Source organism: Cololabis saira, chromosome 18 (genome assembly GCF_033807715.1).
Source record: "Cololabis saira isolate AMF1-May2022 chromosome 18, fColSai1.1, whole genome shotgun sequence".
Lineage (NCBI taxonomy): Eukaryota > Metazoa > Chordata > Actinopteri > Beloniformes > Belonidae > Cololabis > Cololabis saira.
In genome coordinates this window covers 34,601,639-34,614,573 of record NC_084604.1, presented here as the reverse complement: position 1 = coordinate 34,614,573, position 12,935 = coordinate 34,601,639, and the positions used below count along the sequence as shown (strand labels likewise).

General features: G+C 38.3%; 1 protein-coding gene across 1 annotated transcript; it reads left to right on the top strand.

The window, feature by feature from the left end:
* Positions 1-1,687: 1,687 nt before the first annotated feature.
* LOC133464812 (cytosolic carboxypeptidase-like protein 5) lies at positions 1,688-12,880 on the top strand. Its single transcript, XM_061747000.1, is given in 11 exon segments — positions 1,688-1,912; positions 2,786-2,957; positions 3,080-3,246; positions 5,749-5,926; positions 6,070-6,248; positions 10,515-10,581; positions 10,583-10,753; positions 10,755-11,048; positions 12,273-12,439; positions 12,719-12,747; positions 12,750-12,880. Coding segments are annotated over 11 exon segments (1,770 nt in total). The 5' UTR covers positions 1,688-1,697.
* The last annotated feature ends 55 nt before the right edge of the window (positions 12,881-12,935 follow it).

Below are 12,935 nucleotides of genomic sequence, written 5' to 3'. Positions count from 1 at the left end.
TTAAAGGCTGAAATGAAATAGAGTAACGAGGCTGTTTTTAAAATGTAAGGAGTAAAAAGTACAGATAATTGAGTGAAAATGTAAGGAGTAAAAGCAAAAAGTCGTCTGAAAAATAATCACTCCAGTGAAGTATAGATAACCAAAATCTCTACTTAAGTATTTGTACTTTGTTACTTGACACCTCTGGTCTCATTGCAATGTGTCATCTTGTTTTATGTCTAGTATAAGTTCTAAGTATATCAGTTAAATATCAGTTCTAAGTGGATTACTTAAACACTTTATCTTACATCTGTATCAGATATTCTTTGATACTGCTGATGATAATTGCTTAATTTATTATTTGAGAACCATTAAACTTATTAATAGCACTTGAATGGATACTCAAAACATTAATAATTTATAGATTTGATTAAGTTTATCAAGTCTTCTGAGGAATCTGTTTTAACTTAGCCAAGAAAACTGTGGCTCAACCCTCACATATTGTGTGGAGTCATACAGTTTTAATTATTGGCAGGGTTATTATGATCATGGCATTTTAGTCTGTGAATACATATAAACAAGTTATGGATTCAGTTGTTTTTTTCTGTTCATTTTATGCCACTTACAGATTGATGGTGTCAAGGAGTACCTGAGTATTGTTTTGCTTCAAGTAGGGCTGTGCGATTAATCGATTTTAAATCTAAATCGGATTTATTAATCAAGACGATGTTAAAAAAAGGAAAATCGGAAAATCGATTTTCCTCTCTCTTTTTCATATAGCTGGAAGAGAAGAAGAGAGCTGGCTGCATTACAGGCAGAGCTCGTCATCTTTGTTTGGTCAAGAAAATTGTAAATGTTGTCACTTTACTAAACTCAAGGAGGATTTACAGTATCTTTCAATTGCACTTCATTCCCAATAGGGAAATTTGTTTGCTATTTTTATTTAAAAATAAAGATAAAATATTTGAAACAATTTATTCCAATGTCTTTTGTAGTTTTACCAAAAAAATCGAAATTGGGTTTTCAGAGAAAAAAATCGGGATTTTATTTTTGTCCAAAATCGCCTAGCTTCAAGTCTTCACTTCCCTCAAACTCTTTGACTTTAGGCTTTGTTTGAACCTTGTTGGTTTAGTATTATCTCAGTGTTGCTATCGTGTGTGTTAGGAATGGGCGATATTTTACGTTTTTGTGTAAAGCTGATTTATGGTGAAGGGAGGAAGGGAGGAAGGGAGGGAGGGAGCCAGAGAGCCAGAGAGCCAGAGAGCCAGAGAGCCAGAGAGAAAAAAGGATAAATTCCCGTCAATGACGTTTTTCTGTAACAAACATGGCGGATCTGAGAGCGAGATAGATTTATAGTTAAAAAGGTGGAGTTGAATTGGTATTTTTTTTATCGTCATTTTTATCGTTATCGGGATAAATGCCAGAAATTATCGTGATACATTTTTTAGTCCATACCGCCCATCCCTAACGTCCATATAAGCTTAAGAAGCTAGTAACAAAAACAGACTTTAAACATTTGGGAACAACATGGAAAAGTTATGGAAGTCTGATATTGAGTTAGTAAAATCCAGTTGTTTTCGTTATGATAATGGAACTCTAAGAAACAGTATTATCAGTTGTTATTTTCTCTCTCTTTCTTATGACAGGTTGTCTGTGTCAGACTTCTGACTGACATTTAACTGGTTGGACAACAGTGAAAGAGGCCAGAGTTCCTAGTCATGGAGGCTCGCTTTGGTAACATTGTGTTTAGCTCCAAGTTTGACTCAGGAAACCTGGCACGAGTTGAAAAGGTGGAGAAGCGCAAGACGAGCCCTCCCTCTGACACGGCCTCCAGTGGGAGCTCCTCCTCGGGGGGACAGCTCACCCCCGACTATGAGTTCAATGTGTGGACGCAGCCGGACTGCGGCGGGACAGAGCACGAGAACGGAAACAGGTGCTAAAATGTCCATTTTGAGAAGAAAAAAGTGTCTTCAATTATTTGCTCAATTTGTGTACAGACCTCTGTAGGGCTGGGGATCGATTCAAATGTCAAGAATCGATTCCGATTCTTAAGATTCAGAATCGATTATCAAGATTTGATTTGATTCGATTCCGATATTGATTTGGGTTAGTGTTATTAAAACTGTTTTTTGAGCTGTTGCATGAATTATATGACTGTAGTTATGCAAAATATTACTACTAGTATTATATTGAGATTCAACAGCAAGTATTGCAGCTAATGATGCTGTAAGGACCAATCAGCTCCCAGAATGCTGATAGAACTGCTTTCAGAAACATCATGTGGGTCAGAATTACCAAACAGATCCAGGGAGGAAACGGAGACGGATGAAATCGGTTTTTAATTTTTCCCACATTCCCTTTTTATTTGTTCCATTTTCGGTCTATTTTGGTTTTTAATTTTTGAGAATTTGGTTTTTAGCATTTTTTGCAAACGTAACCCCAAGACAGTATATAAAGTAATGAAATATAGACAATTTATGCAATTATAACTGAACCCTTTAATGTTTTCATACCTTTAAACATATTTAAAGGCAAAAACATGGCACCAGTTATTCTCGTGTCCAACAAAACATTACTTTTTTGGGGATAAACAAAAAAATAACCAAAAAAAATAACACATAAATAAATAAAAGAAAATAACCCCCCCCCCCCCCAAAAAATAAAAATAAAAAAAATCGATCTTTGATTTCATATGAATCGATTTTTAGGAATTAATATGAGAATCGATTTAGAATTGGGAAATCAAATTTTTTCAACACAGGCCTAACCTCTGAATGTGTTGTGATGTCATGGTTTCAAATTTCAGATCATGGTTTTACTTCAGTGTGCGGGGGGCGACATCAGGGAAGTTGATGAAGATTAATGTGATGAACATGAACAATCAGAGGAAGTTGTACAGCCAGGGCATGGCTCCCCTCGTGCGCACATTACCTGGCAAAAACCGCTGGGAAAGAATTCGGGACCGACCCACATCTAAGGTACAGTAGGTGCACGTTTTCTGTGCTTGTCATTTGCAGAACGTGGGCATCAGTCAGGCAGTGAAGCTATTATTATACCTCTAAAAATATGCCTCTTCATCTTTTCTTCTGCTGCTTTCTAGATTGTGGATAACCAGTTCATCCTTTCATTCACTCATCGGCTCTTGGAGGTGCGAGGGGCTACCACCTACTTCTCTTTCTCCTATCCTTTTTCCTACACCGAGTCCCAGGAGATGCTGCAGCAGCTGGATGACAGTTACCCCAATGCTGCCCAGCTCAGTCCAAGCAGGTAAAACACAAGAATGATACACGATTGCCTCACAAACATTATAAGTGTCTGCCTAGTAGGAATGGGTGATATTTTACCGTTCACGATATACCGTCAAAAAAATTCCCCACGGTAAGAATTTGTATCTCACGGTAAAAACGATAAATTCCCGTTGATGAAGTTTTTGTGTAAAGATGATTTATAGTTCTGTGTTAAATCCACGCACAACGTACGTGAAGGAAGGAAGGAAGGAAGGAAGGAAGGAAGGAAGGAAGGAAGGAAGGAAGGAAGGAAGGAAGGAAGGAAGGAAGGAAGGAAACGAGGAAAGGAGGAAGGAAGGAAGGAAGGAAGGAAGGAAGGAAGGAAGGAAGGAAGGAAGGAAGGAAGGAAGGAAAGGAGAAAAGAGGAAAGGAAGAAGGAAGGAAAGAGCAGGAGGAAAGAAGGAAGGGAAGGAAGGAAGGAAGGAAGGAAGGAAGGAAGGAAGGAAGGAGGAAAGAAGGAAGGGAAGGAAGGAAGGAAGGAAGGAAGGAAGGAAGGAAGGAAGGAAGGAAGGAAGGAAGGAAAGAAACGAGGAAAGGAGGAAGGAAGGAAGGAAGGAAGGAAGGAAGGAAGGAAGGAAGGAAGGAAAGGAGGAAGGAAAGGAGAAAAGAGGAAAGGAAGAAGGAAGGAAAGAGCAGGAGGAAAGAAGGAAGGGAAGGAAGGAAGGAAGGAAGGAAGGAAGGAAGGAAGGAAGGAGGAAAGAAGGAAGGGAAGGAAGGAAAGGAGGAAGGAAAGGAGAAAAGAGGAAAGGAAAAGGGAAGGAAAGAGCAGGAGGAAAGAAGGAAGGAAGGAAGGAAACAAGGAAAGGAGGAAGGAAGGAAGGAAGGAAAGGAGGAAGAAAAGGAGAAAAGAGGAAAGGAAGAAGGAAGGAAAGAGCAGGAGGAAAGAAGGAAGGAAGGAAGGAAGGAAGGAAGGAAGGAAGGAAGGAAGGAAGGAAGGAAGGAAGGAGAGCAGGAGGAAAGAAGGAAGGGAAGGAAGGAAGGATGGAAGGAAGGAAGGAAGGAAAGGAGGAAGGAAAGGAGAAAAGAGGAAAGGAAAAAGGAAGGAAAGAGCGTAAGGAAGGAAGGAAGGAAGGAAGGAAGGAAGGAAGGAAGGAAGGAAGGAAGGAAGGAAGGAAGGAAGGAAGGAAGGAAGGAAGGAAGGAAGGAAGGAAGGAAGGAAGGAAGGAAGGAAGGAAGGAAGGAGGAAAACACAAGAATGATACACGATTGCCTCACAAACATTATAAGTGTCTGCCTAGTAGGAATGGGCGATATTTTACCGTTCACGATAAACCGTCAAAAAAATTCCCCACGGTAAGAATTTGTATCTCGCGGTAAAAACGATAAATTCCCGTTGATGACGTTTTTGTGTAACAAACATGGTGGAAGGCGGATCTGAGAGCGAGGAGCTCGTTGTTAAACGAGGCTTCCTCATCCGTTATCTGGAACTGGTTTGGATTTAAAAAGAGAGACGAGGAGCAAAAATCATCTATTATGTGCAGAGTCTGCAAAAACAGAAGGAAATGCTTGTTACATTTTGATATAACGTTTGACTATTAGGAAAAAAAAATGCAATAGTATCTAATTTGTGGCATGTTCCAACCACAGGTTAATTTGCAAATTTTATTTATTTATTTATTTATTTATTTATTTCAGATCCCCATTAGTTGCTGCCTCAGCAGCCACTATTCTTCCTGGGGTCCAACAGTACAAATATACATTTCTATAAAACTTTTACAGTATAACATAAAATGTTAGTTAAACAGAATATAACAAAGTAGATAACAAGTACAACAACTAAAAAGAAAAACAAGACAAAAAAACAAAAACAAATAAAAACTAAAGATAATAATAAGCAGAAAACAATGAAAAAAAGAAAATTAATTTTCCTAAATGAAAAAAACAAAAAATGAAAAAAACAAAACAAAAAACAAATAACAACCAAAAATAGATAGATTAAAGATAAATCCAAGTACAACTAAAGATAAATAAGTTCATACTAAATGAGGCAAATACAAAAACAAAGAAACGTATTTCAATAGAAGAAAATTTAAAAATAGTGAAAATAACTGGAAACGTTACAAAACTTCAGCCAAATAAAATACTAAGAATTGAAATTAAATGCAGAACAATAAAATATGTTTATTTATATAACACCTAACTCAATTAAATCAATACGCTAAAACCATTAGACACAATCTAAAACAACCAGTTTCTTTTGAACTTCCTTTCTTAGTCTCCTCTTGAAGCTTCAACTCTGCCAGTAGTTGAAATAAGATTTTCTGGAAGTATATTCCAGTAAGTAATTCATTTATATTAGAAGAGGTCATCACTGATTGGATTTTATTTTCAGTTAACTTTTATTTATTTGTCCTGTTTCTTTATTTATCAAGTTGTATTTTTTTCTACTTTGTGATTTTATAAGCTAAGAAAACTTTTTTAGTAAAGGTAGCTTCATTTGCAAAACTTTCTTCACCAACGGTCTCTGTCTTCCTGCTGTCAGTGCACCTGGTGCCGTGTATTACCACAGAGAGTTGCTGTGCTACTCTCTGGATGGTAACAGGGTGGATCTTCTCACTGTGACCAACTGCAACGGCATGCAGGATGAGAGAGAAGTCCGTCTGCCCAAGCTGTTTCCTGATGACAACACTCCAAGACCACATCGCTTCTCCAGCAAGAGGGTATCACTTTATCATAAACAATCCCAGAACTCTCCTCTATCGTCTTTGATGATACCCTAAATGGAGAATCTGTTGTATACTTGCTTTAAAATGGCAAAATGACAAAACATATTCTTCCCGTGTGTGTTTGTGTGTGTGTGCAGGTGTTTTTTCTTAGCAGCCGTGTGCACCCAGGGGAAACTCCCTCAGCTTTTGTGTTCAACGGTTTCCTGAACTTCATCCTAAGAAGAGACGACCCACGAGCAAACATGCTGCGCAACATGTTTGTGTTCAAGCTCATTCCCATGCTCAACCCAGACGGGGTCGTCCGCGGACACTACAGGTGAGAATGTAACATTCATATGCATGAATCTTCAGAATATTGTACACTAGGGGTGGGTATTGGGAAGGACCTCACGATACGATACGCATCACGATACTTGAGCCACGATACGATACACATCGAGATATCCCGATTATGCGATTATTATATTCTACATAGTTCACCGAAAAATTTAAAAATGCATTACACATCTTAAAATCCAAGTTGTATATATGTACATCAGATGATAGTGATGGATCTTAAAATCCGAGTTGCACGTTCATCAGATTATAGTGACAATTCATGGGACAAACTGAGTCAAAACAATGTTTTATTATAACTATACAAGGTAAAGTTACAACATATTTGTATATTTTTTTCATATTATTTACATCATATGAAATTAACATTAAATTTAGTATGAGGTTGCTTTAATTATCTGTGGCAAATGATAATAAACACAAGAAAGATGGTACTAAAACCAAGGACAGGCACAGTGATCAGTCAGTATAGATATAAATCCATAAATAAATAAACCTCTGTCCATTATTTTTCCTTTTTTAAGGACAGGCAATTGTGTTATATAAAAAATAAATTATAAAATGAAATAAAACGTGAAATAAAACCTGAGCTCAGTGCAGGGCCCTCCCAGGGTTGGTAGAGAGTGGCAATTCCCAGGACTGTCACTTAGGTAGGAGCACTGGGTGATAGAATGGGAAAAAAATCGGGCATAAAAAATATTTTTAAAAAAATAAATAAAAAAAATCGATATTCAAATTTTTAATATCGATATTAAATCAGCTGGAAAAGTATCGCAATATATTGCCATATCGATATTTTTGTCCACCCCTATTGTACACAATACTGGACTTTTTCATCTCTCATTGCTGTCACAAGTGTAGTATGCTTTATGTTAACATCAAACGAGACCAAACTGTGCACGCTTCGCTGTTCCAGCCCTGGGCTTTGACCCAGGAAGAAGCTGATACTTAATGATACAGAGAGGGAGAAAAGATAATACCCATAAAGAATACAGACATCACTAAATGTACAAAGCTGTTCGTTAGACCAGTTCACAGTTTGGTGTTGTTCCAACTGGAAAAGCCCATTGCTAACAAGCTGAATGAATATCACCACGTATTAGGGATGGGCGGTATGGACTAAAAAAAATGATCACGATAATTTCTGGCCTTTATCCCGATAACGATTAAAATGACGATAAAAAAATTACCAATTCAACTCCACCTTTGTAACTATAAATCTATCTCGCTCTCAGATCCACCATGTTTGTTACACAAAAACGTTATAAACGGGAATTTATCCTTTCTTTCTTTCTTTCTTTCTTTCTTTCTTTCTTTCTTACTTTCCTTCCTTCTCCTTCCTTTCCTTCTTCCTTCCTTCACTTCCTTCCTTCCTTCCTTCCTTCCTTCCTTCCTTCCTTCCTTCCTTCCTCCTTTCCTTCCTTCCTTTCCTTCCTCCTTCCTTTCCTTCCTTCCTTCTTCTCCTTCCTCCTTCCTTCCTTCCTTCCTTCCTCCTTCCCTTCCTTCCTTCCTTCCTTCCTTCCTTCCTTCCTTCCATCCTTCCTTCCTTCCTTCTTCCTTCCTTCCTTCCTTCCTTCCTTCCTTCCTTCCTTCCTTCCTTCTTCCTTCTTTTTTTCCTTCCTTCCTTCCTTCCTCCTTCCTTCCTTCCTCTTCCTTTCTTCCTTCCTTCTTTTTTCTCCTTCCTTCCTTCCTTCCTTCCTTCCTTCCTTCCTTCCTTCCTTCGTTCCTTCCTTCCTTCCTTCCTTGTTCCTTCCTTCCTTCCTCTTCCTTCCTCCCTCCCTCCCTCCCTCCCTCCCTTCCTTCCTTCCTTCCTTCCTTCCTTCCTTCCTTCCTTCCTTCCTTCCTTCCTTCCTTCCACCATCTCTTCCTTCCTTCCTTCCTTCCTTCCTTCCTTCCTTCCTTCCTTCCATCCTTCCTTTCTTCCTTCCTTCTTATTTCTCCTTCCTTCCTTCCTTCCTTCCTTCCTTCCTTCCTTCCTTCCTTCCTTCCTTCCTTCCTTTCTTCCTTTCCTTCTTTTTTCCTCCTTCCTTCCTTCCTTTCCTTCCTTCCTTCCTTCCTTCGTTCCTTCCTTCCTTCTTTCCTTCCTTCCTTCCTTCCTCCCCCTCCCTCCCTCCCTCCCTTCCTTCCTTCCTTCCTTCCTTCCTTCCTTCCTTCCTTCCTTCCTTCCTTCCTTCCTTCCTTCCTTCCTTCCTCCATCTTCCTTCCTTCCTTCCTTCCTTCCTTCCTTCCTTCCTTCCTTCCTTCCTTCCCTTCCTTCCTTCCTTCCTTCTTTTTTCTCCTTCCTTCCTTCCTTCCTTCCTTCCTTCCTTCCTTCCTTCCTTCCTTCCTTCCTTCCTTCCTTTCTTCCTTCCTTCTTTTTTCTCCTTCCTTCCTTCCTTCCTTCCTTCCTTCCTTCCTTCCTTCCTTCCTTCCTTCCTTCCTTCCTTCCTTCCTTCCTTCCTTCCATAAATCAGTTTTACCACAAAAACTTCATCACCGGGAATTTATCGTTTTTACCATGAGATACAAATTCTTACCGTGGGGAATTTTTTTTGACTGTTTATCGTGAACGGTAAATATCACCCATTCCTACCACCTACTGTATCTTGTCTGTGTCCGACTTACTGTGGTCAATAAATCGTCTTCCTTCAAGTGCGTTTACATTGAGACATAAAAGGACTCCAGTTAACATATTAATATAGCCCATAAAATCAATGCCACACGTCGTTTCACTTTGGTTTCTTCCTCAAATAAGTTTCCATACAGCCATTTTATTCACACCAAAATGCCACACAAATAATATGTAAAGTAGCTGATGTTCATGACGGCAGATGTGTTTCGATGTTAAAATATTGACTTGTTTTGTTCAGGGTTTCCGCGGGGTTTTAAAAAGTATTAAAAAGTGATAAATGAAAATTGCCAAATTTAAGGCCATTAAAAGTGTTAAATTCATTGTCAGAGGTATTATTTTTTTTAAATTGGTATTATTTTTTAACTTTTACATTTTAAGCAGTCTATTTTATTGTCATTCACAAAGTGAAATAAATGTGAAACATCTGGTCAACATCAATGAGTCTATAAATCTGTTCTGTATAGTGTTCTATAGGTCAAAATCTGTATTAATGTTAAAAGGTTAACATTAATTAACACTTAATGTTGTGACAGTTTTTTAAAAAAATCTGAAGGTAGTGAAAAATGTTTTAAATTGGTATTAAATTTAACATAAGCATTGATGTATAAACCATTTAAGTAAATTCGTTTTTCAAGGATGAAATGCTGTTTTCTCCTTTTATGTTCATTACTTCGTTTGCTGTTCACTACAGCAGACTTGATTTCTTTCTTTTGCATATGAATGCATTGAAAAGTATAATTTATGTGTATGCGTGTACAGCCAGTTAATCATTTTTTTTCCTCGGTGAGAAATCAAGTTGAAGAAACTACATCTCTCCACGCCTCTGCTCTGAATATGGACAGCATTTTTCTAGTATACTTAACATTTATGAAATCAGGGCACTGCAGAAAGCCGGCTGTTGTGATGTTATTTAAGTTCATGTTCGTGAACATGCTCTGCATGGTGGAGGTTAGAAGAGCGAGTTTGAATGACAAGTGCTGACCCTTCCAGCAGCATCGCTGTGTCACTGAGAGTGATGCATCCGAGGTATCAGTGAAACGTGTCAGCCAGTGCCAACTCTCTCTGATTACAGATCCTCTCTCTTTATTCAAGCTGTCCGCTGAAACTTTTATTTCTCAGCCTGTGAAGAAACTAAAAATGTGAAAAAAATGTGGTTTTGGTGGTTAGATATGCAGATTTGCTGTTTTATTGTACATGACTGTCTCAGAAAATTAGAATATTGTGAGTCCTTTATTTTCTGTAATGCAAAAATGTCATACATTCTGGATTCATTACAAATCAACTGATATTATTGCAAGCCTTTTTTTTATTTGAATATTGCTGATCATGGTTTATAGTTTATATAAAACCTCAAATATCATATCTCAAAAAATTAGAATATTCTGGGAATCTTAATCTTAAACTGTAAGCCATAATCAGCAATATTAAAATAATAAAAGGCTTGCAATATTTCAGTTGATTTGTAATGAATCCAGAATGTATGACATTTTTGTTTTTTTAATTGCGTTACAGAAAATAAAGAACTTTATCACAATATTCAAATTTTTCTGAGACAGTCCTGTATATGATTGAATTTGGTCTCATGTTTATCAGTTTGCCTTATTTATTCATTTTAATTTTTGTAAATTTTTTCAGAACTGATTCCAGAGGTGTGAACTTGAACAGACAATACTTGAACCCCAGCCCTGAGCTCCACCCCTCCCATCTATGCAGCCAAAACCCTATTGCTCTACCATCACACACACAACCGCCTGCACAGCGTCCCCACAGTAACAGCAGCACCAACCTGCAGCCCGCCCCCCCTCAACAGTAAACTGCAAAATCACAATCAGGGTCCCCCCCTCACTGCTCTGGAAGTCAGCTTGAACCAACGTTAATGTAGAGAAAGACATAAACCCGGCTCAGCTGGAGGTTCCCATGGTGATGGAGGAGAACACCTGGACCACCGCAGAGATGGGAAAGGGGCCAGAACTGCTCTCCGAGTTTTCCCCGAGACCGTAGCTGCTGTCACAGAACCTGAACCGGTGCCACAAGTGGCACAAGAGGGAGGACGAGTCGGTCGCCGCCCCAGGAGGGCGGGTGGTGGCGTATTATGTGGACTTGCACGGCCACGCCTCTAAACGTGGATGCTTCATGTATGGAAATAATCTTCCTGATGAGAGCCAGCAGGTGAAAATGCTCTTTCTGTCTTGCGTTATCAATATTTATAGAACGGCATTAAATGTACATTTCTTTTTTTTATATATCTTTTTATTTCACAATCATTTTCACAATTCACATTCACGATTTCTATTCTACCCACATTCCTACCCTCCCCATAATTACCCTATGGGGGAAAAAAAAAAAACACAAACAAAAAAGAAAGAAAAAAAAAAAAACATACATTAAGGGAGAACAAAATTAAATAAATATTTAAAAAAATAAATAAATACATAAAAAAATATATATAATGCAGCAACAGCGATATCAAACTATATATACAGTATATCCATACAAACATACATACATATAAGGCACAAGTTCGAAAATAGAGATACTCATTGGTCCCCTTTGGAAAAATTCTCCAGTTTTGAAAATAATGGAAACCAAATTCTATTTTTCCAAAGTTAATTTTTCCAATGTAAAAAAACTGAAATTTGATCCAAAAAAAAAACTTGAAAGTTGGAGGGGAATCATCTTTCAAAAGTGAAAGTATGCATTTCTTAGCGAAGTATGTGATCATAATTTTCATAATCATTAAATTTAAATTTAATAATTTTTCTTTTAACAAGCTTCTTTGTTTTTAATTTGCTAATTCTTTTTGTCCAACAACATTTTGTTTTTTTTAGTCACCTTACATGTTTTTTGCAATTCCTTTCGCTTTCATCACAACGGACAAAAAAGAATTAGCAAATTCAATTGTAAATCCATAGACAAAATTAACTTAAAGGAGCTTGAGGCTCCTTTTAAGAAATGAGACTCATTAGCGCCACCCTTCACCACGACGGTCGTCGGGGGGTACTGCAGCCAACAGCGAAGCCGGCACGGGGGAGAACGGGGAGAACGCACATGCAGCGTCATGTGACGTCACATCCGCAGGACAGCGCGGGAAATTTGAGGGCCCGAATTGCAGCACATTTTGCAGCACACAGCCTGTTCAAAGGCAACGGGAGAGATGCACTAGAGGGATCATTCTTTTGGGTTTGGAACGCTTCATCTTGACATTATTACTAGAAAACTTAAAATGTATACAGATTTTTTTCATAAATCTTTGCCACAATCCGGCCTCAAGCTCCTTTAAGTAAATCATTCTTTGTTTTTATTAAGATTTAAAATAGCTGATTTCTTGAAATATTGGTTAATTTCCATACAGCAACAAGATTCTACATGTAAGTTCCTGTTTTTTGTCTGCAGGTGGAGAACATGCTGTATCCGAGGCTGATTGCTGTCAACTCTGCCCACTTTGATTTCCTGGGCTGTAACTTCTCAGAGAAAAACATGTACGCGCGCGACAAGAGGGACGGCAGTCTAAAGAAGGCAGCGGCCCGCGTCGCCATTCACAAGGCAATAGGGCTACTTCCACAGGTCGGGCATCCTGAAACACACGCCAACACTTCATGTTGTACTTTCAGCTTGGACATGGCAGATTTTTTTCTTAAGTTACTTCAACAGTTTAAAGAGAAATCATCCTTGAAACATTACTCAGCTTTTAGCTACAAATGAACTTACAAAGAGCTGCCGCATTAGTTGTTCATGCTAAAAATTATTTTGAGTTTAAATCAACACATTTCTTTCTGAGTTCATGACCTGGACTGTTAATGAATGTATACTTTTGTCATGTTTATGTTTTGGTTACACATCAGTTATACTTTGGAGTGCAATTATAACACAGAAAAACCATGAACACTATTCCACCTGCCTGCCATGACAATGGACGCGCATCCCCCCCTCCAGCTTCATCATTCCCTCCAAAATACACTCCAGAAATATTTGAGCAGGTAGGAAGGAACACACTTTTTTAAATGTGTTGGGTCGTGATAGGGCTGGGCGATATATCGAGATTTTAATATATATCGA